This window comes from Columba livia, chromosome 15 (genome assembly GCF_036013475.1).
Source record: "Columba livia isolate bColLiv1 breed racing homer chromosome 15, bColLiv1.pat.W.v2, whole genome shotgun sequence".
Classification (NCBI taxonomy): domain Eukaryota; kingdom Metazoa; phylum Chordata; class Aves; order Columbiformes; family Columbidae; genus Columba; species Columba livia.
The window spans coordinates 14,058,844-14,085,242 of NC_088616.1; the positions used below are offsets into that span (position 1 = coordinate 14,058,844).

Here is a 26,399-nt window from a genome sequence, read left to right on the forward strand (position 1 = left end):
ACTGCACCTCCTACTTCCAGCTGACCTGAATTAATCATATGTTTAGAAGCACCAGTTACATCCTATAGCATTGCTGTTAATAATTTTGTTCTATTTTCTCTTTTACACTACACAACAGAACATTAACAGAAACACAAACTACAGTAAGAACAAAAAGAAGAATTGTAAAATGATTTAAGTATCAGCAGTAAGGGGAGAACAAGCGAACACATAACAAGATTAGAGTTTCATAAACACAAGCATGTAGCATCACAGACAAGAGCTGGTTAGAACCAGCTAGATTATGATCAGCTGCGCTTTTATTCCATTTTTAATCCAAGAACATGAAGCATCTTATAAGCATTCATTAAGCCTTAAAGCACTCTCCAATCTCACATTTATTTTTCCAGGGGGATCAACTGAGCAGGGAGCTCAGTGATCTGTACAGAGTCACAGTAGAAGTCAGTGAAGGGAGCAAAGAAACCTCCTATTCTTTTTTTCTCAAAAAGGCGACAGCTGGGGCATATTCTGTAGTTTACTTTAGCCACCACAGAGGTCAATCCAATACAGGCATCCTAGAACAGTCTGAAGACTGAAATCAGCAGGTCTAAATTCTAATCCCAGCTGCTTTATCAGTTTATTGCAAGACTTTGAGCAAGGCACTTTTTCCAATCTTTACTTTGTCTTTCAAGGACTACCCAGAAGAAGCAGTGCTGCAAAGTTCGGTCTCAGTATGTTTAGTCAGTGTCTCGTGTAACAGGAGTCATCTTCACCCAGTCTCCTGGGGTGATATCAGGCCAGATACCCTAAGTGCCCAACATACTACAGAGGTCAGGTACCTAAACTCAACAGCATAACATGAACGCAAACCACCAATTAACCAGTACAACCAGACCATGACTCAAACAGGTAGCTGGAACACAATTTAACTTGACCACAGGTGCCTCATTTGAACCTCAGAATTACTCCTCTCCACTGACAGATGACAGAATCAGGTTGCCACCACAGGTAACAGGCCATCTGAATCACACACCATTTTCCAACTTCAGATGCCACGGGGTCAGGTCATCTAAGGGAATGGAGTCTGAAGACAATTCTGTTGTGTGGCGTGATACACCAGGACCCTACTATAAATGCTGACATCATAGCTATTGGTACCATCTGTTCATGTTGAGTTTATAGGAAAACAAGGATACTCATGCATAGCATTCATAGTTTATTTATTAGCACCTCAAAAAAGGGTAGTCTGTGAACTGCTGGCAAGACAAGGGATACAACTTCTCAAGGGATACTACTCTCACAAGCCTCCCCTCCATTTCATCTCATATCCTACCCAATTGAGATCACTATTGAAAAGTTATGGGACTCTGGATTATTCACCCTTTCGGATGGGTAAACCTGCAGTTATCATGGTAAAAAGTATTTTTCTAACAGCAAGTATTAGGATTAATGAAAAAGATAACCAATGCTTCATGTTTTGTACTTTCTGCTTATTAATTTGATAACAGTATATTTGTGGTTGCCTGCCCCAGGAGCCAGTATAAAGACCCAAAGGACACACTCTCACATCAGTGAATCTTGTTTCTTTTTCATGCCCAGTTGCTACATAACCTGACTATCAGACACAAAGTTAGAAAAGCAAAGAATTCTGCTCATAGCTATTACCAAATTTCACAACATACCAGCTAAATTTAAATAAGGAGCACTGATATATATAGCCAGCAATCAATTGTTTTGTATTTGTGTGATATTTCATCATACACTTAAGGTTCCTCCTATGTCAATTGCAAATCACCTGTGAAATAATGACACTTGTCTTATTCTTCCCACATTAAGCCAACTGAAGGCATTAAAAAAAAATAATTAAGAAGATACTCACTGCATTCATAGATCTGCTCTAATTTGTCCACAGAAGAAAGGGAGAAGAATTTGTAGCCTGATTTACTGCCGACTGCAAGGGATCTGAAAAAGAAATAAGCCAGTCAGGAACGTGAACAAAATGAGCTGTGAATTACCCTTGGACAGATTCGTACCCTGTTCTAAACTTCAGCTGGGTTAGCTCAGCAAGAAAAGCAATAAAAAGCTTGACTGAAAAAAGGCATGACAGACACAGAGAGCTGCTTCAACTCTGCAAGGCCAAGCAGCTTCAGAATTAGCCCAGGTGTGCAATCCTGCTTCACATTTTGTGAAATGAGAGTTCACAGGTTAATCTGAGCCCACTGCCCAACTTATACTGGTGATTTCTCCACTCAAACTAAAAGGTTTAGTGTGGAGGAAAGATGACGACTTGATTAATGTAATGCAAACCAATTACATCATTGCCTCATCGGTAGAGGTGACCTCCAAGACCTTTTAAACTGGGATTGTCTGGGGATATTTTGTTCTTTATACTGTAACCTTCCCCAACCACCCCCAAAGAGCTTTCATATATTAACAAAACAAAAACACGAAAGACTGAGAACTCTAATGTTCTCTGGTTTTATTTGATGATATTCTAGCACCTCCAAAGAATATTGTTAGGTCTCAGTTTTTACAAATATTCACACCGAATCTTTGATCAGAGGCACCCTCTTAAAAATGCTAGTCACTGATATTAAACAGATTTTTAACAATAGTAGGACATTTAAAAACCAACTAGAAACCCTTCTTTCCTCCATGACTTAATTTTCACACTTAGCTCACAGACCATTTAATTGCTTTTCCAGTCAGAGTCAAAGACGGGTCTTAAATTTTAAGCTAGAAAAGCCTTTACGCTTGTCTTGCAGGTCTTTACACATCAAAGCAGCAGACAATGGCACATTCTTATTTTCCCCTCCTCACACAGAGGATTTTATGCCACAGAAAAAGAAAATTAACAGTAAATACAGCTGTGCAGAAGTGTATTAGTATGCTTGTAGTTCATATATTTCTTACTGCCAGGATGCATGGAGAAAAACTAATTAAATTTCAATAAAATGTATTTTGATACGCCAAATTGTGGCAAGTCATTCAATACAGGGCCCAAAGCCAACCCTGCCAGTCGGGCTGCCAAAACACCCTCTGAACTAAGCAAGATGATTCTCCATAATTCAGATGCACTAACAATTAATTACGTATTTAAAATACAACGCAGGTTCCTAGGTTTCTTGCTCTTTCTGTATTTTCCCCTCATGGCTCCAAAGTGAGCCCTTTTTAAACATCAAGGTACCCAGAAGAGTACAAAGTTGTTCCTCAGATGGCTTGCGCTCTGAAATTAAAATCCCAAGCTATAAAATCAACCTCTATATGATGATCTGACCTCCTCTTCTAGAAAAAAAAAATACAACTGGCAGAGTCTGGTTAAAAAATTATATCTGAGAAGGTTTAAACTTTCAAATCAAAATATGCACCATCAAGGCCAGAGAAGTAAACCTCCCCAAATTCAAGAATTAAGTTATTAAAAAAATTATTAGGCTTATAGACAGAAAAGTAACTATAAAAGAAAATTTTGCTGCTGTTCCTGTTAAGCCACCTTAGAAATACTGAGTGTAATTTTCCTTCAGACAAAATCAGAATGTTCAGCAGACTATATCTGATTAGTTGCCAAAGACGTGTTTTTCCTCAATTACTTCTGTACAAGTCAATGAAAATCCAACTTCTGCAATCTTTTTTCCCCCCAAATTACAGTTAGCTTTTCTTAGATTATCTACTGCTTCCTTCAAAAAAAAAGTTTAACGAAGAATGACATTAAAACTGTCACTTCATAAAGGTAAACAAGCACTCAACTGAGTTAAAAATAAATGCAGTCACAAGACTCCTTGCAATATAAGTGATCTACAAAAGACACAGGATGATTTCCTCATGGAGAAATCCATGTAGCAGCTATTTGTGAGCATATGACAAGGATTCCTGTATTGTACTTACAGCTTTAAATACAGAATATTGCTGTATCACTGTTTTACTGACTGAAACCAACAAGCAAGATTATTTTTCTCATCCTACCGACTACTTATACCTCATTCAAATAATCTTTAGACAATGGCAAAAGCGAGTTGTATATGTAATTAAAATAATTAGACTAAGTAAAACCCAAAGTGAAGAAGCACAGAACCAACCTTTCCATCCATGGCAACTGCTTTTTGTTATTGCTTTCAGGATCAAGGTGACGAACTCACATATCATTTGTTTACACAGGACAGCTGGAGTCAGTATAATTAAACCCGTTTCAGTGTATGACCACAACTGCAAAACAACCTATTTTTCTTCTAGAACAGCATTTTTTTTAATGTACTCTCAAATTACTTCTTACGAAACTATTGGAAAAAGGCTTTTTCTATGTAATAAGAGAACTCACGATGCTGAGTTATACAAGCATAATCATAATGATTTAAATCTCCCACACTGATATTACACTTAAGCCCTTAAGACATCTGATAGCTATCTAAATGACCAAAGCCCACAAAACCAGTATCTAGCCAAAATTACCTCACCTCCGAAAAAATGTGCAACTATATGGGGAAGAAATGCGATCAATAAGCCATTCAGCTATTGCTCAAATAGACAGTGGCCAACAAGAAGCTACCGTAGTTTATCAGAAGCTCCTTTTACAACGTGGGCGTTACGCTTTATTATCACCAATTTTCAGAACCTGATGAGAGACTGAAATTGAAAATAAAATCAATATCCAAAAAATGGCCTTTTTTCTTCTAACATGATGTTACACACAGGTGGTTTTTCAGCTCTTATGTGTAGCTGCTATTACACACCTTAGATCGTAGACTTTGAGCCATTTCATCATCAAGGCTGTCTGCTCAGTACAAAATTACCAATATAGCCGTGATTTATGAAACCGTGTTTACTCACTTTTTTCAAAGATAATATTGCAGTCTGATCCAAGACTAGATAAAGCTTGAGAGTATTTTCAAGAGGGGCTGTCATAAATAATTAAAACTAACCTCATCAAGCAAGCAGTGTTATGGGATATCTCACACAGTCATTTCAAGATGCTGACATTCACTGTAAGTGCACTCACCTAGAGTGGGAAATCAGCTGCTTCAATCTCTCGGGCTCTTTAGAAACAAGTTTTTTCAGATTACTTAGAATCATATAGGTTTTCTGTTGCTTCTTTAACATACACACAGAAGGAACAAAACCAGTTCTGCCTTTCCGCAGAGGACCTTAACTATTAATCACAAATATTCTACATTAATCAGAAAGATCCTACTAAGAGCAGCTTTCTCAAAGATTAAAATCAGTTGCAGCTGCAGTATAAACACGACTCCAGAAGACATTACTATTTTAAATAACTGGTTAATTAAACCTACTTTCATCATTAGGCAGTCTCATTATACAAATACTCCACCTCATTTCAAAAATGATATAAATTTCCAAAGACAAAACTTTTTGTAAGCAAAGGCCTATGATGAAGAGGGGAAAATAATAATAATAACAATAATAGAAGAAAAGAAAAATAAATGAAACTACATAAAAGAAAAATTACTACAGAAACTTACTTTATTTCCCCTCCCAAATGTCTGCTGAAACCAAAGTCATGACATCTTACAGACACCTCTTAATATGTCATAATTTTGGACAAGACCTATAATCAGAAACTCATGTGTTCAACAGATTTGTCAGCAATGTTCTGACAAGCCATAGGAGATTTTCCCACTGCTCTTACATTAAAAGAAAACCAAGACAAACTTAAATCTGCTACAGCAAAAGGAGACAACACTCGTTCATCACTCAACGTGCAGCAATGGGCTGGGACAACAGAAAGTTCATAATCCGAGTAAACATCGCTGCTCTCAGGCTGAATTCCCATCACACTGTCCCAGGCTGAGGAACAGTTCCTTTGGCAGCCCAGCTAATGCTCCAGGGCAACAACAGCGAGTAACACGACATACAACAGCAAGTAACACAACATATGAGTGCTTCTCTCAGCTGCCTTCCCTGAGCATGAGAGCTCTGTGATCACTCCTTCCTCCCTTTTTTATTTTTTTAAGCTTTAAAGCCTCCTTGGAATCAAGCTCTCCTGTCCTCATTGGCCATGGGGGAACGACACCTGAACCTATTATAGGAGAAACAAAGGCAGAGTGAACGCTCAGCACCTAACCTATGCTCCTCGCCACAAGCAGTTTACTACAGAGATCCAAACATCACTTAGTAAGGGAACTAGAACACAACTTCCACACGCTGAAGCATGCTGTACAGCTCTAGAGCTACAGGCATTTGTTCAGAACCTAGAATGAAACTGATTTGGGGAAAAAAGGGCAGAATTAAAACAGAACACCTGTCACGTGTAACTCCACACACAAACGAAAGCTGAGGCTTAAGAAGACCTTGCAAATAAGGGCCACCTCGGTGTTTCCACTGCAACTCCAAACCAAGGCTTCCTCTTCTCCCTCCACCAGGAGGCTGTTGTCAAAACTACAGCAACTATTCTGTTTCCAAATGCTGTCACTTCATCACTTATTTTTAAAAAGGCAACTAAGACTTCTCTATGGCCTGTCAATTTGCATTATTTCACAAGTTGGTTCTCTGGGCGTGTCTTGTGGGTTATTTTTTTTAATTGAATCTACAGACCATATAAGTTAATTTTTAAGTTCTTCCAAAGGCATTTCTCTGGAAATAATTGTTTCACAATTTAAACACTGAAATCTCAAAGTTATGCATTGGGTAAAAAGTTTCCTACTGTACTATATTAAACAGTTCCCTTATGGGTTTTAAAGCTTGTATAAGTTTGTGAGGCAAGTTAAACTCTTCATAAACATATCCATGCTCAGTTTTACTAGTTCTCCCAGAAGCAATATTAACAGCACTCAGGTTTAATCAGTACTTCTTACCAAATATCTATCCTTGAGGATTTCCAGCTACTAAAACACACCTAGCACTAAGGTCAACTACAAACTTTTCCTGCATTTTTTGCTAGGATACCTGAATTCTCATTGATTACTTCACTTTACCTGCTGGCTGGAGCTTCTGCCTCTCAACCGGAGAATGCCAATCACGCCGCATTGTGCGATGCTTGATGCACTAGGGAAAAGGGCCAGGCCCCAAACAAGCACGCCAGCATCTTCTGAAAACGATCTCCATGTTTTTACTTAATGAAAACATTATAGCAAAGAGAAGCCACAAACCAAGTGCTTCTGCTGCATTATAGGTGGAGTGTTTTCAGGCAGAGTTCCAGTCCTGGTCAATAATTTAGAACTTTCATGTAAATAAAGCTTAGGGCAATATGGAACAAAGAGGCAAGACAACGCTTTCAATAACGTAGATACTATTCCAAGAGACGATGTCACTACATACAGCATTCACAAATTAACATTAAAAAAAAGTGAAATCTGAAAAAAAGCCTAAAAGCAAGGGAGACAATACCTGCTTCAGTCACTGTGGATTGCAGCAATTGGGAAAAAGCAACAGACACTTTTATGTTGATGACATTCTTCTAACTACCATCAAACCCATTTCCCAAAAGTAAAAACCATCACAAAGCTCATCTCCTTCCTACAGGAGACAATAATTAATTAACAACCCTTCCTAAAGCTTAAGAAAAGTTAGCTTGAGACTTATTTTTACCAGCAACAATTACCATCTTTTCCTGATACAAAGCACTTGGCTCTGCTGTCCACATAAGTAAGACACATTTGAACACGAGTGGTACTGGCATCCTGTTAAGCTGAAGGTAAAAGCTTTAAACATAATAACAATGCACCCAAGTAATTTCTTTTCCAGTTTTGTTTGTCAGCAATTTTTCTAATGACTGAAGCACACCTTAAAACATGATGCCAGCCCTTCTGACCGGGAAGACATAAACAAAGCTTGTCTGTCATAACACTGACTGAAAGAATATGCATTTGTTTACCTTGCCTGTTTGCGGAAGGACTTCAGCTACTTGTAATGCAAGCTGAAAATAAATAAGCTTTCTGAGGCCCAGCATGTGAAAGTGTAATTCATTCCAAATAAGTTCTTTTCAATTCTTCTCACATGGTGAACAATGATCTTGTAGATATATAGAACAGTACACTAACAAACCCAGAGACCTGACTTCTTGTTTCTCAATTTAAACAAGAAACAGAGAGAACACTGGGGTGGGGGGTGGGGGGTGGAATTCAAATAAACTTACGTTTAAAGAACTTTAAAGTTCAGTTACAGAATTTACACAACCACTGAATTCTACTCAATTTAAGACCTACAATGCAACTTGGTTATTTGGGTCACTTACCACATCAGACAAGTGTTTTAGTAAGAAGCTGCTCACAAAGACGTGTGCAAACTTGTTTTATACTTACTACTTTTCTTCGAGACACTCCTAGAAAGAACAGATGCTTATTCTGCGTCATCCAACCATCTCATTTGTCTCAAAGTAAGTGGCCTTTCAAATTATTCTCATAATTTTGAGACAAGAATATGAACAGGAGCCTTTTAATATTTATGTCATTTCTATAATGGATATCTGAAAATGTAAAAATATTCTAAAATTAAACAGAAGACTTAGTGTCCCAAAACTTTGGATTGCAAAGACATATGGGCCAGGTCTGAATGACATAAAAAGAAACATCGCCAAAAATCTCATCAGCTAATCTCAAGATGCTTTACATATAAAAATAATATTAAAAAAAAAAAAATCTACTTGCACAACGGACATTAGAATATTGAATACAAAAAAAGCTATAGGACAGAAACTGAAGAATAGTTTTTAGATTCTTACGAAAATGAAATGGGAAAAATATTGCAGTATCAGACACAGTTGAGGAAAGAAATCATTAGCCAGTCATCCCTTTTTCCGCCCATAAACTCAAAAAGGAATCACACTTGACTCTTCCTCGAAGAAAGACTCCAATGTATACAAGCCAAAGAAGACTGAGATTAGTGTTTATTACATTTGCTTTCCTTTTAATTCTGTCTTGGATTTGTTCTCCAGTCAAGCCTGCACCTCTCCTGTTCAAAAAGTCATAGTGGTGGTTTTTTTTGGTCACAGCTCTGTGATCTTTAAATATATACAGCTCTCCACAAAACTAAGGTGCAACTGAAATAGGTAGTTGCCTTATAGGACGTAAAATACTAACACTTTTAGATCACCATGTTGAACAGCACAGTTTAACTTCAAAACTTATATCATGACCTTTATAAATTGCAAAAGAAAGAGGTGACAGATTTCCTAGTTATTATGACTTGGTTTAGGTAGTAATAGGTAAAAAATGGATGGCATCTGAGCAGAACATGGGCATGTTTTACACACAATGAGAGAGCAAGCTCTATATGGTACTTGAAAAGACATAAAAAGAAATTGCAAAAGTCTTTGGCTCAACTCAATATATGGATAATGATTTACTTACAAATACACAGAAAACTACTGCTTCCCCCCCATAATTTATTTTAAGTTATTTACTGTTAAAGCCTCTTGTCTCAAGCCTATCTAGCTCCACTTGTTCATCTCTTCACCCCCAACAAGACCTACAAAAGCAAACAGAGTATTTCCTTCTGTGATGGGACCTTTCTCCTCAGTCTTGGCAGTCACCACAAATAATCTTCTCATCTTCACAATTCCCATACATTACAGTACATGCTGAAGACAGTCTCTCTTGTGAGGACAAAATATCACTGCTTGTTGAATGAACAAATAAGCTGTTAAAAGAAAAAACCACCAGCACACACATGGATTACGCTTGGTGATGCCAACCTGAGATCATTTCCTCTTACTCACTTCCTAAAACAAAACTCCTCCTTTCTCAAGTACAAGTTCTTTTGGTTATTGCCCCCCAGTTTCATCTCTTAGGTATTTAAGACAGTCCAATCCTTCTTTAAAGGATCTTTAGTGCTGCAATTCCAACTATTAGAAATTTCTTAAATTGAAAATTATTGCTCTTTAATACCTCATATAAAAATTAATATATGGTAATTAATCTAAATATGTTGCAACAGTTAATTTGCAAGATGCACAGCATGAACTATCTGACCCTTTCTAGAATCGAAAAACAAGTAAGCATAATTTCAAGGACTGAATGAGAAAGGCCTCTCGTTTCAAAATCAAAACTGAAAGAAGCATGAGCTCATAAAAATACCTTGAGGCCTAAGGCGTATGCTTCAACATGGAGAGCAAGTGAAAATAAAAGAGCTGTATGAAAAGATAACTACAATGAGTTTTTGGATTAAGCCTCGGCACCTCCAGAAGATTAGGGTCTTCACCTTATCTCAGTCTCTCTTAAAGGCTGGACACCATCAAGAAGGAGAAACAGCCCTCCCCCACTTTCTGGAAGCAACAGCGAGCACTGCCTCGCAAGCACAAAACAGAAAAGCTCCCCAGGGCAACAGCGAGGGAGAAGGAAAGATGCTGCAACCGCAGCTCCAGCAGCCCAGTGCTCCGTGTCCCTGCGCCAGCGGCCTCAACCCCCCGCAGCTCCACACACAAACCGGAGAGCAGGGCGGGTGTTCCCACCCCTCGTGGCTGCAGGGATGAGGGGGCCCCGGCCCTCATCTGTGCTGGTGAGGGCAGAGGCTGCGGTGGGGTCAGCCGACACGGGAACGGGCAGCACCAGAGAGGGGGGGACCCCGTCACACCTCCCCCAATGGCCGGGTCTCCTCAGCCCTCTCAGGAGCCCCTTCCCGCGGCTGGGCCCCCGCTCAGGCCGGGACCCCCTCAGGCCCGGTCCCCCGGTCAGGCCGGATTTCCCCCTCATGCCCAGTCCCCCGGTCTCCCCCTCAGGCCGAGTGTCCCCTCAGGTCGGGCGCCACCCCCTTACGTGTTGTCCTGGTTGAAGTTGGCGAACAGCAGATGGCCGCTGCCGGCGTCGCCGCTCTGACCGGCCAAGTTCATGGCGGGACAACCCTCGCCACCCCCGTCCGGCGGGGGGGGGAATAGAGGGGAAACACCTCCAGCGGGCAGCGCACCTCAACCCCGGCGGCCCCAGCCCACACCGCGCACCCGCGGCCTCCTCATCCCCGCCGGCCCCTTGTTTACGCTGCGGGCAGCGGAGCGGCCCCGCGCCTGCGCGCCCCGCCCCCTCCACCCGGCCACCGTACCGCCACCGCGCCTGCGCCCGCCCACGGGACAGGTGGCGCATGCGCACGGGCGGTGGCGCCGAAATTGGGCAGAAAGGGCGGGACGGGCGGCGTCGCTCTGAAGCTAAGCAGGGCTTGCTGGGGTCGGCGGCTGGATGGGAGACTCCAAGTCCAAGCGACGGTCGCCAAGTCAGTAACATCCCCGCTGTCCCCGGCCTTGACCGCGGCCGCCACGTCACTGTCACGATCCCTACTGACCGTGTCACGGTCCCCGCTCGCCGGCGCCTCTGCAGTTCTGCTTTGTACCACGGGAGGTCTCCAAGGCTCGGCAGATGGGACAGCAGGGGACACCAGGCACAGGCTGTTCTAGGGACATCACACCCGAGTGCAATGGCCTTGTCATGGCCAGGGGTGCACTGGCGTTTGGGGGTCCCCAGCTGGCAGGACAGCCAGGCGTGGGCAGAAGACAATTTCAGAACAAGGGGAATCACAGGCTGCACCAAATCCCAGGGGTGGGTAGTGGGGAGATCAAATAAACTGGAGACAAAAAAAGGCAACTGAACTGTCTGGAAACTGGATTGAAATTAAGGGCTTTGTCCTGAAAAGAGTGCATTTTGGAGAGCACAGGGCGTTGGGGTTCATACCCCTGGGGCCAGCTCGTCTGGGAGCGTTCGTGAATGATGCACGTATAGCAGCGGGGGTGATAGAGCCACCTCCTATCCCCGCATCCTGTAACTCCTCCTCCCCATCCAAAGTTTCTTTTCCCTTGGGGAGATTTTAAGTTTGAATTATCTCTTTTCTTACCTTCTGGCTCCAGCAGCTTAATGCACTGGAAAATATCCCTCCCTGGGGAAACACAATTACAGTGTGTGCTGCCAGGAGAGCCCAGTGCCGCCCCCCAAAAAGCACAGATATTGACACCCTTCAGAGCCAGAATCCCACTGAGACCCATCACCGGGGGTGTGGGACAATGCACACAGGTGTCTCCAGCTATGGGACTCCTGCAGGGTTTGGGATTTTGTACATTCTGGGGAGGAAGCAGCCATGGTCTTCATGACCCATTCCTCCTCTAAAGAAAACCTCTGCAAGACCCACCCCCATTTTGGTGACATTATGAAAATGTCACTGCATTCAAGGTACCCCTGAATCTTGGAAACTCTCCTTAATGTCATTACAATTACTCAGATATTTGCAAGAAGGTGGGCAGAGCACTGGGGTTGGAGGAGGAAAGAAAAGCAAGGATGCAAGGGGAGCTGTCACTCGGGAAGAGGACATGTCCTGGCAGGGTACAGGTGGTGTGAGCATGGACATCTCCATGTCCCACCACCAAGCAGCTCCTGGCTGCCTGTGATTCTCCGGCTGCAGGATTTGGAGACAGCGCTGGGGCTGGAGCCATTCCCCAGCACGATGCGCAAGGCTTTGGTTGCCATAACAACTGGATCCAGGCTTCAAAAATAGTAACTTATTTTTCATTCAATTTGCCTTTTGCCCCCTGAGACAGATCTATTTCAGGACTGATGGTTTACTTCAGGTGTCCCTTGCCAGCATAGCCGGCTGCGGACTGGGGGCTTCAGGGGTGGAGGTCATTTTGATAAACGTGGTTTATTGCCCTTTTTCTCTCCATCCTCTATTCAGGCTCAGAAAAAGGTAAAGCAGGGCACAAGCATAACGAAATAGCCTTTGCCAAAGCCTCGTCATCTTGAAGGCTGGGGAAGGAACTTGAAAAAAATCTTCCCCTCTAAGTGGCAGAGCGTGGGAGAGGTTTTTGGAGATGATCTCACTCTGCATCTCAGCTTGGACCTGCTGCTCTCAGTCAGGACTTGGCTGTTCCAGATACACCGGGAAGGTCCTACCAAGGATGGGACTTATTTTGTTCCTCCTGCACCTCCTGGATCCCACTACCAGCCTGGTCCCCAACAGCATCTTCCATCCATGATGGGAAACTGGGGTGCTGCTTGTGTGTGTTGAGGACACCCCGCAATGCAGCAGGTGCCTGGAGCATCACCCCTTTTGCATCCCCTGGGGGACGAGCTGTTGTTTGGAAGTGGTTGCAGAGGGTGCCAGGATTAATTTATGCCTTGAATTATGGGACTCCTTAATTGTTGTCTGTTTTGTCTTTCGGGAGCTGTGTGTGTGATTTCCTATGGAAACTGAGATGTCCTCGTCTGTTCCACCTTCCTCCCATCAAGGCTGTTACAGCATCAGGACAAGAGGTTGCACTGGGGAGACAAGGGCTCTCCTCCTCCAGTTCCTGCTGGGCTTACATCACCTTTCTTGTCCCTTAGCTGCTCACCTGAATGTGCCTGTAGCCTCTGGCACGGGGTGGGCACGGGTGATGCCCACCTCCATGCAGAAAAGCCCCCATTGTCCTTTCCAGCCCTTCTCTGAGCTGCCCAACCAACATTGGGATGTCACGTCCTGTAAGACACTCCCTGGGTGATGTAGAGGATGGAGGGGTGAAGGCTTAGGATGGAGATGGGGTGAGGATCCTGGGAATTTGAGTCCTTGCCTTGCTGTCGTGTGGCTCCGTCCTCCTTCTCTGGAGCAGGGTGGGATGGTGGGATGCTGGTGGCAGTCATGTCCCCACCCATGGGCACCCCACAGTGATGTGGCTGGGGCAGAGCCGCCCATCCCTGCCAGGGCCTCTGGAAAATAATGGGAGAAAAAAAAAAAGTATCATTAAAATCAAATAAATAAAAGCAAAGTCAAACAAAGCAGCTCCCTAGGGATGCCAGAGTGCGCTGGCCCTGGGGCAGGCAGGGACATCGCGGTGTCCCTCGTGGGGGACCCGGCCGTGGGCAGTGTGGCCTGGGGAGTGGACAGCCTGCCTGTACCCGCCACTCCCTCCCTCCTTCCCTCCCCGATGCTTTAATCACATTTTCAATTCAAATCTGCTGCTATTTGATCCTCCGGGGGTGGCGGAGAGGAGGGGGAGAGTATTTTTAGCTGTGCTTAAAGCTGCCGGGGCGGCTGGGGGAGATCGTGCAGGTTGCTGTGGCCGGGTGGAGTTGGACGGGATCCCCCCCCCACTTTTTTCTTCCTCCTCCTCCTCTTCGCACATCTGAGGGCGGCAGCGGGGCTGGCTCCCCCTTCCCGGAGGTCGCCTTTGTTTTCCTGTGTCGCTTTCCCGAGCAGCCGGGGAGGGGGGAGGCGGGAAGGGGCCGGGACCAGGCTGGGCTGGACCAGCCGCCCCTTCTCCTCCTCGCCCCGCCGGAGCCCGCGGAGTTGCTGCGGTTCTCCCGGGGTGGCACTTTCCGCGCCCCCCCCGGCCCGGGGCTGCGCAGCCGCCGCCGGACCCCCCCATGGCACCGCCGAGATGTTCGTGTCCCGGGTCCTGGACTTCCAGAAGACGCGCTACGCCAGGTAAAGCCGTCGGTGCGCTGGTCCCCGACCACCGGGTGCTTGTGGAGCCCCCGGACAGCCCCGGGCTCGGCTCCAGCGGGGAGAGAGCCCCAAGGGACCTTCAAAACCTGCTGAGTGCCCCAAAGCCCAGGGCAGGTGCCGACTGAGCTTTCAGGAGAAGGTTACCTACCTTTCTGCATCCTTAAGGAATTCTGAGCATCTTTGGGAGCCCTCGCTGCCTTTCGCTCGGTCTAACTTCACCGTTGTCCTCCCATTGCTGGGGGACAGATCCCACCACTGGCTGCAAAACCTCCGTGGAGGGACCAATGTTGCCCAGGGTCCCACTGGACCCAAGTGACATCCCCTCGGGGTGGCTCCCCCAGCCTGGAGCTGGTGGATACACAAGGTTCCCATGGTATTACCTGGTGGTGGATCCTTCCTCCTCCAAGGGAGGTTTTCCAGCAGCAGCGGCAGGGACTTGTTTTAACAGCTCAGGTGTGGTAGGAAACCTCGTGGCATTACCTGCGTAGGGGGAAACCTGAGGACCGCTGGGCACAGGTCAGAGGGCACCTGGCCACGCACACTGCTGCAGGATCAGATGTGGCTCTTAGCAGGGGAAGCTGGTGGGTGACACGGGGACAGCAGCTGCTCACAGCCCATGGCACGCTGGGTGGCTGAGGATGAGTCAGATCACACAGCGCTGGGCGATGCACGGCCAGACAGGGCTCGGGGGGTGCTCAGTGTTAGATCAAGGACAGACTCTGCTCCCTGTGACTGTGGTGGGGATGCTATCACGGCTGTGGAGGGTCCCACAGGCTGGCACAGCTCCTGGGCACATTAATCTCTGCTGCTGACGCTGCCAGACTCCCAGTGGTCCTGTTAGAGGCAGATACCAGAGAAAAACTTGTCTGGAAAGAAGTGGTGATGGCGTTTCTCACCTCCTCCAGACAGGAGCATTCCTGAAGGGTGTTTGCCTGGGCTGGGTGAGGGCAGGAGACCTCTCTTCTACCATCCCCACACCACCAGCTCCTCTCCTTCCAAGTGTCTCACAGCAAAAATCCATCCTTGCACCTCCAAAAGCTGCCTGAAACATGGGTACCTGCTCAAAGACCATTTTGATGCCATAACTGTCTCCTAATAACCTTTGCCTGGGGGAGATGCAGGAGGTACCCAGCAGGTTGGCACAATGCACCTGCTCCAAAACTCCTTGCAAAAACAGAGAATTCAAAGCTGTTTTTCCCAGCTGGCAAGCAGAGGAGGGGGCCAGGGGGAGACAGAACTGAGTGAAGTCCTGTACTCCCAGAACAGGAGAAATGTATCTTTGCCCCATGGCAGTGGCACAGAGGCTCTTTGGGAGCTGGGCAGCAGAGCAGGGCCTGCCCCCCCAGCAGAACCACCTGCCAACCTGTTGCTTGATTTATCCAAAAATACTGGTGCTCCAATCTCATAGTGGTGTTCTCTAGACACAACTTGTTAAAGAGGGATGGGGTGTTACAGAGTGCCTTGCAGGGACAGCACCCATGTGTGGTGCAGGGGCTGTGGAACGTGGGAAGGATCGGGTCCACAGGGCATCCTCTGCTTCTTGCTGGGTGCCAGGGGCTGGATGGGGAGTAGAACGAGATGGGTGCTCCCTTGGCTTTCACCCCAAGACGCACCAAGGCAGTTGCCAGCACGTGATGCTAACCCAGAGCTCCCTGCATTGCCACAGTGATCCTCTTAGCCTATTGCTTAAAAATAACAGTTAGTTAATCCTCATCCTCACCGTGCTCGACACACAGCAGCATTCCTCTCCTCAGAAATGCTCTGCTGTGGCATATCCCAAAAGAAACCCTAAAAGCAGCTTATTCCTCTGTGCCAGGGATGCTCTGTTGGCTTCTCTGGGCTGCAAGCAAGAGGGACCAGGCTCTACAATGGGGACTGGGGTGAGCAGGAACCACAGGACTCATGGAGACACATGCCCTTCAAGGCATCAGAAGCACCTCGCAACATCTTTTCAGTGGATGAGAAACTCTTGCTTATGGCCTTCCCTGGGAAAAAAAAAATAGCAGAAAGTTTTCTTTGTGGTAGAAAAACCTGGAACAGCTTCATTTTTAATGTCGTTTTATCTAATTCTTGCAAGGAGCAAGAAAGGAGGAACTTGGCCATCAATACACCCATCAAAAGAAATAAATAAAATACAGCATGGTGATGAAAGACCTGTTGTGTGAAAGCTGCAGAGAAGGCACCGGGCTTTGAACAAAGAGATGAAAGGCAGCAATCAATGCAGCAGCATTTCGTGAAATGCCAGGAGAAAACTCAGGGTTGGAGGGTCACTGGAATGTCCCTGAATCCCTTCAGGCTGGGCTTTGGAGATGGAGCATCACGGGTGGGGTGGAGGGGAAGAAAGTAAGTGGAGGGGGCTGTCTCCACGGTGGGAACAGGGATGTCGCTCGAGCAGGTTGTGGTTATAAATGAGGCTCTCTGTGGTTTCTGCTCTGCTGTGGGGTCCAGGAGGCTCTTCCATGGGGAAAAGGAGTTAAAAAGTGCTGTTGCTGCAAGGCTGTGTTGTTCACAGCCTGCACCATGGCAAGCAACAGCCATCTCCTTCCCAATAGGCCAAATCCAGCCGTGATGCTGGCAGCAGATATGATTCCTCCTGCTTTATCCATCCACTGGATCGTTATCCCCGCACTCTTCCTCCAACCCTTTCCTCTCCTCCTCCCAGCTCACCAAATTGCTGCTGATTTCCCCCCAGAGCAACAAACCGGTGCAAGTCGCATCTTCATCACTTAAACTCATCATCCAGGTCACAATGAGCCAGTAACTGATCCCTCCACCTCACCCCTGGCTTTGACCCCACTTTGACCCACTTTTTGCTCAACATTCTGGTGCCTCCTGCCCATGTAGCCACAATTCAGCCTTGATCTCCCTACAGCGATACAAAATGCTTCCCAGACTTTCGCCATCCAGAGCCATCATTTAAAAGAAACACAATCAAGCAGAGAGCTGCTGCATCTGTCCAGCTTCAGCAGCTCCAGAGCAGCCAGGGGAGAGGGGCTTGCTGGCAGCTGCAGGCTGCACAGGGCACTGAATCATCCTAATTAACTGATAGCAGGCCACAATTTGATTTGTTCATGTAGAAGGCTCTAAGTCCTATTGCATTTGCTTGTCTTGCCCTGTGCAGAGTAAGAAAGAGGAGCAGCCAGAAAAATCTACATTAATTTCCCAGTCCATAAGAAGCAGGAGGTTAGGGAAAGCAGGGGCCTTTGTAGGTGCATGGTCCAGCCTTGTCCTCACTTGTCCAGTGTCTGCGATGTAGACACTGCCACCTCCTCACTGGCACAAGGGGATGGAGATCTGAACTCTACATTTGCCCAAAAGCAACTCCTGAGTTCAGGGAAAGACACCTTCCTTACCACTCCCTGCACCCATAATTACTGAGCAAGGAGACCTTCACAGAATCCTCCTCCAGCAACTCCAGGCAGGAGCGGAGAACCAGCAGAAATAGGAGTGAGAGAAAACACTGGGGTGCTCAGACCCCAAACACAAGAAAAAGCAACACCAGGCTGACAGCCTGAGCACAGCTACTGCATCGGGAAGATCAAGTCCCCATTTGCTTTGCAACAAAAGCACCAGCAGCCCTTGCCTGCTCCCACGCACACCAAGATGCTTTCCAAGAGCCCTGCTTCCCCCACAGCCCACGTGGGATGAAGTGGTGAGAAGGGAGATGCTTTTAAGCATCAATATCGCAGCTCTGAGCTGCTCAGAAGGCAGGAGCTCCTCAGCAGCCCCAGCGAGACCTCCTGGGCTGCCCTCCGGCTGAGCAGATCTCCTTGCTGTGAAAGACACCACTCCAATAATTGAAGAGTCCCCCCCAAAATACCAGGATCACCTGGTGTCACTGACCAATTCAATATTGATCGCTGTGAGCCTGGGCTGACTCAGATACCCTCTTAAGAGGATATCAGCACTGGAACAGGCTGCCCAGGGAAGTGGTTGAGTCACCATCCCTGTGTTTGAAAGATGCATAGATTAGTTTCTTATGGGCATGATTTAGTGCTAGAGTTAGGTTGTGGTTGAACTCAATCTTAAGGGTCTCTTCCAACGCAAATGATTCTAAGATAAGAGTAGTAGGATTCATCTCAGGTACATTTAGATGCCCAGGGTGCAGTTATCATTGGAACCAGGTATTTGAAAGACAAATACTCAGAGCATCATTTGCACAGCTGGCTGGAGATGGGACATTCCCTCAAACTGCCCCTTTCTCTTCTTTGGGAGGGTCAGGAGTCCATGCAGGACAGGCTCAGGTGGGGATCAGCACCCTGGAAATGTGCAGCAGCAGCCAAGCCCTGTTCTTCTGGGGGAAGGCCAGTCTGTTGTCTGCCTGGGAAATGGATGTACGATGGTCTTTTCCCTCCTTCAGCCGGTGTTGGATGTCAGCCTGATGTGATTCTTTGGCACAGCTCGCTATGGCCAGCTTCACGAGGTGGCTGCCAACACGATGCATGGGAAATTCGAGCCACTGCAGGTCAGTGAATGTGAGAGATGGGGCTGTGCCAGGACTGTCCCCAGGCTCGCCATCTCCCCTCCTCCTTCCCACACCCCCAGCTCCACAGCGAGACAAAGCAATGCAAACCAACTACAGCTCCTGTGGAAAGGAAGGGAAAAGAGCACAGCTTATTTCAGGTCATTGCTCTTGGAGCTGCAAAAGGAGGTTGGTTGAGCACCCAGAGGTGCTGCCAGGGGATGGATGCTCAGAGCAGGAGCTGAGCAAGACAGCAGAGGTGTGATCCAACACACAGAGCTCAGGTCTCCATTTGGGGTTCTCTAGTTGAAATTGAGCCTCAGCATTTTCATGCCATGAAAATCCAGAGTCAGATGGGCTCAATGTGATACGCCACAACTTCTGATAACGTGATACCACGAGCGTCATACTCCTGATGTTTGCTTCAGATGCCAATGAGTTGAGCTGATCAGTGCTGACCTTCAGGAGAGTTTTGCTCTGAGTTTATGCTCCTGTTCAAGTCTATAGTCCAGGCTTGCTGCTGCTGAGGAAAGGATTTTATGCAGAGAGAGATCAGCAGGTCAGGAGCAAGGAGTTACCTGCTCTGCTGCGCTCAGCAGCACCGGCTGGTACCGCAGCATCAGACACAGCCCTGCTCTGTTGCAAATACTAATGGCAATCCTAGTATTTGCTTTCCTGACTGGTGAAACACACGATTCTCCTTCTGTGCATTCATTGTCCAGAGGCATTTGCTGAATTTACAGATATCATTTGTACTTGAGCAGCATCCAGGAATCCCAAATGAGAGCCAGGCTCCGGCTCTTGAGGGATGCTCTGGGGAAACTTCACAGACCTGAGAAACCACGACCTGCCCGTGTAATTTAACAGTGACAGTGGCAGCCAGGGTTGGAGGCTGGGAAGGCTCCAGCCCCCCAGACTGTCCCAAAGTGGGCAGAGGGGTCAGTGGTTGCACTCACTCCTGCCCTCCTTGGGCTGTTGCAGAGTTTAACCCGGCAGGACCAGCTCAGGACTAATCCCACTGGCTCCAGTGCTCAGGGCAACACCGACAAGGCAGCAAGGAACATTCATGGTGACTTTCCAAACAAGAAAACTGTGAATAATAGACGATTTTCAGTTCTGGAAACAGTCCTCCTAAGATTTTTGAAACACCTGGGACATCGGAGTCATTTTATGACTAATCAGCTGTTGTTGGAGGTCTCATGAGCACCAAATGAAACAAGAAGTCCCAGCTCAGAAAGTAATTTGGGAAACACTCACCAATCCCATCTGTTGTGAATAAACAAACAGCTCTTCTGTAGTTGCAGGGTCATGAATTACCTTGGAAGACTCAGAGATACCATCCACATAAAAAGCAGAAAGCCTGCCAGAGGGAAAAATAAATACCCCTGCACAGAGAATGGGAATATGGACAGTTATGACCCTGCTGGGAATTACCTGCTGAGTTTCCACCCATCAGCCAAGCCCTGCTAGATATTTATGGGTTCTCACGGGTGCAGAAATGGTCTGCGCTTGTGCCTAGCCTGGCTTGGAGCATCCCGTGGTTGTCTTTGATGGGAACAGGAATTGGGTCTACCCTTGGTGTTCTCAGGGAAATAACATCAGCATATTCCCTCCTGCCAGCCTCAGCCCCTTGTGTACCCACTGCTGGGGGAGCAGGTTGTACTGGGAGGGGATTTCCCTGTCCCTCCATGGGGGACATCTCAGGACCAGACACAGCAGGGACACAGCTGAGCACGTGGTGCATGCCTGGGAGCACTTCTCAGTAGGCAAGTGGACTTGTTCAGTGTTTCTCCTGGTATTCAGACTGTGGTCTGCAGCCAGCTCAGGGTGTCCCCATATGTGCGAGTGCTGGGAACACATTAAATCAGGATGAGGGTAATCAGGAGGTGATACATGAGCATCCAATCCGCAGCCCATTTTGACTTGCTTTGTGGAAGCAAAGTTTGCACTAGGGGCTTCTGAGCAGGTTACACCAGAAATCTGGTGATCTGCTGGTTTACCCATAAGAAGGGGTGAGAGATGCTAGTTTAGATGAAAAGCCTTTCGGTTTGCTGCCTCAGTCGCTCCCTACCCAAGCTGCCAGCTCTGCACAACGCCAGGAAGCAGCGCAAAACAAAATGCTTTGCCATCTTGCTGCTTCTCACATAGGACGGGCTGGAGTCAAAGGAGCAGCCCACAGAGCAGGTTTGTCCTGGCTGCCCTTTCTTCCCCAGCTCAGGGAGCAGATTCATGAGCTTACAGCAGACTAAGATCAGCTTTCCAAACCAGGAGCACCATATGTTCATGTAGGAGCATGCAAACACCAAAGGGCATGCGTGGAAATAAAGATTTCAGCTCTTAACAGGGTGCACATGCCCATGTGGGTGTCTCTGCAGATGGCAGTGCCAGGCAGCACAAGCCTGAGCCTTTGCATTTCTGCTTCCCAGTGGCAAGTACTCCTGTGTCAATGGACAGAAGGGGAATGCAGGATTTCCCAAGCGTTCCCAGGCTGGATAAAGTAGCTTTGTGGTACTGCGGAGTCTGGAGGCTCCGCACCAGGAGGTACAACCATGGGGAGAGAGAGGAGGGCTGCTGAGCCTTTCCCATGTCATTGAGTTGCAGAATTGATGTCCTGGACTTGAGGGGGGGCCCTGAGCATATCCCTGTGGTCCTGCTCTACCTCCTGCAACCTGGAATCACACCCCATTAATGAGCAGTGCTCAGGGCCCTGGCACCACATCATCACACGCAGCTCCCCAGGACTCAGCTAATTATGATCCACAGAGGAGCTCAGGGGGATGAAGCCTCTTAGCAGGGTCCACAGCTGGAGAACTACCAGATTACAGGTCAGAAGCAGAGCATACAACAAGCCCCAGATCACAGGGATGTCACTGCAGCAGCTCGCATGTGAGCACGAGCCTGACAACCAAGCACTGGCATCTGCATTGGGTGTGCAGCTTCTGGGATCTTTAGGGCAAATCCAGACCATGCACTGAAGAGGGGTCTGGGGCCAGTCTGCCCTGCAGGGACACATCTGCTCCCTCACTGTCACTTCAGGCATCATACCACTTGCTCTACTAAGGAACAAGATAAAGGACCCCAGCAGGACTTACCACCACTGCTGGTCAGCACCCAGCAAAGGCTTTCTCCAGCCTTCCTCTCTGATGAGAAGCCACCATTAGGATACAATCCTTCAACAGCTTATCTATTACTTAAAAAAAAAAAAAGCCCAGTTATGACATCCAGTCACAAGGAGAAATCCCCTTGATTTACAGTCAAATCTCCAGGAACATCCCAGCAGGGAACACAGTTCCCTAGGCAAAGGAGTAAACAGACAGCAAACCAACAACCCACCTCCAAAAGCATTAGACTAGGGCTTGAGCAAGCCCAGCCCTTTTATAAGCCATTCTCAGGTGAAACTTGTAGAGATTAGATAGTCTGGGGAGATTCACATCACCTGGGAATGAACTTGGACATGCCGGCTGCTCCTTCAAACCCCCATCCCATAGTGCAACACATGACTCTGGCATTTAATTCACAAGTTCTGAAGAGGATGTGGTGGTTTTCAAGTGTCACAGCCATGGTCACAGTCTCAGCAATGTGCAGGGGGAGCCCAGCTCCTAAATATGTAGATACACAGCCACATGTCATGTCTATAGTCTGATTTAGAGCAGGTGCCAATGCAGTGGTTGATGCAGGTTGTCTTGGTGTCCCCAGAAGAGCTCAGATGCTCAAATCCTCACACATGAGGCACTCCGAGGAATAATTTAATTTAATCCCCTTTTTACCTTCTTCCCTCCCACCCCAGCAAAGCAAGAGCCAGGCAGATCTGCCTGATTTTTAAGGTCAGAACTTTGTTCTTGGATAAAAGTCTTTAAAAAAGAAACCCCAAAGCCACAAAAAAACAGAGTGGGAGAAAGAGAAGGAGAAAGGAACAAGCCTGGGAAGCCGGCTCTGCACTTTGCCCTGGCTGCTTGGGACAAGGGGCTCTTTGTTTCCCCATCCAGAGCCTGCTGTACTGGCCCTTTTCAGGCTCCCTCCCTGGGAAAGGGGCCAGGGGGAAGCAGGCACAAGCAGGGCAGGCAAAACCCCTGGGGCTGCACTGAATAACCTTTGCTTGGACCCCCACCAGTGCCCCCATCTTCATATAGCTGGTCTGCCAGAACTGGCACTGGGAGCAAAAGCCACTGGGAGACCCTCAGGTCTCAGCTTCCCATGCACCATCCCTGAGAATGAACACGCTCGTATTCCTGATGTCCACGAGTTTTTAAACATTTCTGCGTCTTTTGAACTTTGCAGTCCTAAAATGCATTGAAGCGCCCAGCTGGTGTGTAATCATCTGTCTGTGGCTTCACGGACCCATCACGCCGAGCGAGCCACCTCATCATGGTTTGCTGCGTCCCCGGGTGGGCTGCAGCGTAGGCTGGAGGCTGTTGGGGACAAGCCACTCTCATCTCCTCCCACCCCAGGGACAGTGCCAGGGTGTCCCCAAGCCTACGGGTGCAATGACACGGAGCTGGCGATGACTGTGGATTCAGCCAGTCAGGCAGGAAACTTGCTGCAGGGGACCAAATCTCAGTTTGGGTTGGTGTTTCCCTTCTTCTCCTTATTTTCTTGCATTGAAAAACCCTAGAGCTCTGCCTGGCTGCCAGCAATTCCCCTTCTCCGAACCCCGCTGCACAGAGCTGGGGCTGGGAAACACGCAGCAGCCTCCCCTGTGGCTCTTGGCTGCTTTGGGCTTTCATCAGTTCTAATGAGAGTAACAGTTGCACTCCCTGAGCATGTCCATCCGTCTGTCCACACTGGAGCTCAGGTTTGAGGCTGGTTTTGCACACCAGTATGGCAACTTTCTGCAGGCTGGGAGTGACACAGGGCTCCCTGTGTACCCATGGTGACATGAGCTGGATGGACACTTGGCATCCTGGGGTGGTCTGGGAGATAAAGTCCCAGGAGAGAAGGTGAGGAAACAACCCTGCACTCATCCTGCCCTGCCAGCAGATGTGCAAACACCGGCTGCTCCCATGTTTGTTTGTACAGCTCTGCTCCTGAGCACAGAAGACAACAAAAATGTGCCCAACTAGCCCCAAAATGCAATGCTGGCTGCTCTGGGAGGGCCCTGCTGTACCCGTGCCGGCCCAGAACTTTGCAGCCAGGTCCTGCATCTGTGATGCTCCACTTCCCATCCTTCACAGGATGATGCTTATTAGAAAGCAGGGCAGGAAAACAAGAGCAATCTCTCCCCAGGTCAAAATAAAGATCCTCCTGGATCTATTCCTCCCTCCGGGACAAGCAGGTGCTTGCAGCAGCTGCACCAGCATGACTTTGGGCTTCAGGGATGCATATGCTGTTTGACCTCATGCCATGGGGTGGCCGTTCCCAGCCTCTCCATCCCTGTATCAGAGCCGGGGAGGATATTTGCACCCCAGGCATCCCTTCCCAAAGGGTCCAGGCACCACTCAGCCCTGGCGGGCAGGGGCTGTGGGAACCAGCCCCTCCGCCGTTCCCTGTTACTGCTCTGAACAGCAACTGCCAGAGCAGAGGGGAGACCACGCGGGGCTTTGTTAAAACAAATAAATTAAAGGAAAAGCCTCGTACACGTTTCCTCAGCAACCGCAACGTCAGGCGGGATGTCTGGGCTTACCCCCCCTGCTTCTTATTATTAAAAGGGAAAATAAAGGGAAGCAGAGAGCGAAGGGGAGCTGGGGACAGTCTCCTGGCAACGCTGGGGACAGTAATGTCATCCTGCCAGGGAGACATGGCTCCAATGCAGGGAACCTGGCCAGCCTTCGTGGCCGGAGCAGTGGGATGGAGAAGGTGTCCCTGTTGTCCCCTGGGATGGAGGTGATGGCACGCCAGGCACAGCCACCACCACAGGGATGCCTGGCTGTTTCTCAGCCACATCAGTCTTGCTAAGCCTGGATTTACACAGCGCGAGTCCTTGACTTGAAGAGTGGTGGGCGCTTAATCCCGTCTCTTTCCCCCTCTCAATTCAGACCACTTTTTGGTGACAATGACCACACTTCTCACAGTGCTGGGGTCTGGCAGCAGGCAGTGCAGGGCTGGGGACATGGTCTCCATGTGGGCTGTCACTGCTGCTTTCTGGGGAGCTCCTCGCACACCCAGGCCTGCTGTGGCCGCATCACCCCCCCCCCCCCCCCCCCAAATCCTCATTATTTGAAATATTTAATTAATCCTGCCTCATGTTTAAACAGATAGAGGCTCATGTGGTGGGGCTGAGCAGGCGGGAGATGGCAGAGGAGTCCCCTCGGGGGTGGACGGCTTGGGGACAGGGAGAGGGGACATTTACTGCCTTTCCCAGTGCCCTAGACCGAGGGGTCACCCTGTGCCCAGCAGCAAGGGCCTGCCAGCCCCCTCACCAGGCACAGCTCAGCTGTGAAACGCACTGCAGATGGTGCTGGAGCCGAGAGCTAATGGGGTTAGAAAGCAAATTAACCCAGGTCCGGCAGCGCAGCCCTGCTCAGCGCGGCCGTCCTGACCTGAACCGCAGCAGAAAAGGTCTTTAAACCCCTGATTACCAGCAGCTGCCAGGGAAGGATCACTCTCTATTTGCCCATTTCTTTTTCCCTTTTGCCAAGACTCCACTGCTGGCTTCTGCCAGAAAGGGATGCCGAGCAAGGCAGCGCTTTGCTCTGACCTGTTATCATGGGTGCACATTTAACTTGCCTCTTAATACAGCATTATGTACCTAGCAGTGGACTAGCCAAGCCCAACACATTTTTTTATCATTGTGTGTTGATCTGACAGGGGAAATCAATACATTCCTCTGAAAGCCAAGAGCAAGATGATACCTTGGACTAAGGGAAACAGAAATAAAGACCCAGGTTTCCAAGGGAGTGTGGTGGGGCTGCCCCTTGCAGCAATCTGTGCTGGGACACAGCCCCCATGGGCAGGAGGTAGATGCAGGTGGTACCCAGAAACTGAAAGTATCATGGGAGATACCCCTGATGAGACTAGGCACACTGCTGTGACATGAGGGTGTCACCGCTGGGTGGGCTGGGGACTTGCAGCAGGTCCCCCTGCTGCACCATGTGTCCTATTCACTGCTGGGGCTGCGCTGTCTGTTCTCCTGCCCGCAGCAGCAGGCAGAGCCACCTCCTGCCTTCTGCTCTCCCAGCAACGGCAGCTACCGGGAAACGCTTTAGTCTGCGCTAAAGCAAAGCAAGACCTGGGGTCCTGGCGTTTGAGGACAGACAGATGGACAAGCCAGGGTCACTTGCAGGCCCCTCCAAAAGGTCTTTCCCCCAAAACCCATCCCCTGAGTGTGTTTCTCGCCCTGCTTCTTGCTGCAGGTTCATGAATCACCGCGTCCCGTCCAACTGCAGGTACCAGCCGACAGAGTACGAGCACGCGGCGAATTGTGCCACCCATGCGGTGAGTCCCTGTCCCCATCCCAGGGTGAGGGAGGACAGTGCTCAGCTTTCTGCGGGTCCCCTGAGGAACCTCAAAGGACACCAGTCCTTATGGTTGGACAATAGACGCCATGATCCAGCGCATGTGGGAGGCCCAGGGACCCAACTCCCGCAGGTTCAGCCTGCAAGACCCAGGTCTGTAGTGAGGGGGGTCCAGGGCAGCACCCCAGTTGGGGCTGCAGGCAGTGAGAGGGGAAATGCTGCCC

General features: G+C 48.2%; 2 protein-coding genes across 8 annotated transcripts in view; one reads left to right on the plus strand and one right to left on the minus strand.

The window, feature by feature from the left end:
• WIPI2 (WD repeat domain, phosphoinositide interacting 2) overlaps positions 1–14,495 on the minus strand; it is a 26,520-nt gene extending 12,025 nt beyond the window's left edge. For 2 of the 5 annotated variants that reach the window (XM_065031428.1, XM_021290401.2), the window contains exons 1-3: positions 14,471–14,495; positions 13,448–13,583; positions 1,859–1,941 (exon numbers count right to left, since the gene is read on the minus strand). In XM_065031428.1, the coding sequence (XP_064887500.1) occupies positions 1,859–1,941; positions 13,448–13,583; positions 14,471–14,480 (229 nt within the window). In that variant the 5' untranslated portion in view covers positions 14,481–14,495. Of the gene's footprint in view, positions 1–1,858; positions 1,942–4,052; positions 4,076–10,679; positions 10,945–13,447; positions 13,584–14,470 lie in introns of those variants that run through there. The other 3 variants (XM_065031430.1, XM_065031429.1, XM_021290405.2) reach the window with 3 other exon arrangements.
• Positions 13,858–26,399, plus strand: part of MMD2 (monocyte to macrophage differentiation associated 2) — a 23,969-nt gene continuing 11,427 nt past the window's right edge. Inside the window, exons 1-2 of one of the 3 annotated variants that reach the window (XM_005504566.3) lie at positions 13,858–14,301; positions 26,074–26,155. In XM_005504566.3, the coding sequence (XP_005504623.3) occupies positions 14,255–14,301; positions 26,074–26,155 (129 nt within the window). In that variant the 5' untranslated portion in view covers positions 13,858–14,254. The remainder of the gene's footprint in view (positions 14,302–26,073; positions 26,156–26,399) is intronic. The other 2 variants (XM_065031432.1, XM_065031431.1) reach the window with 2 other exon arrangements.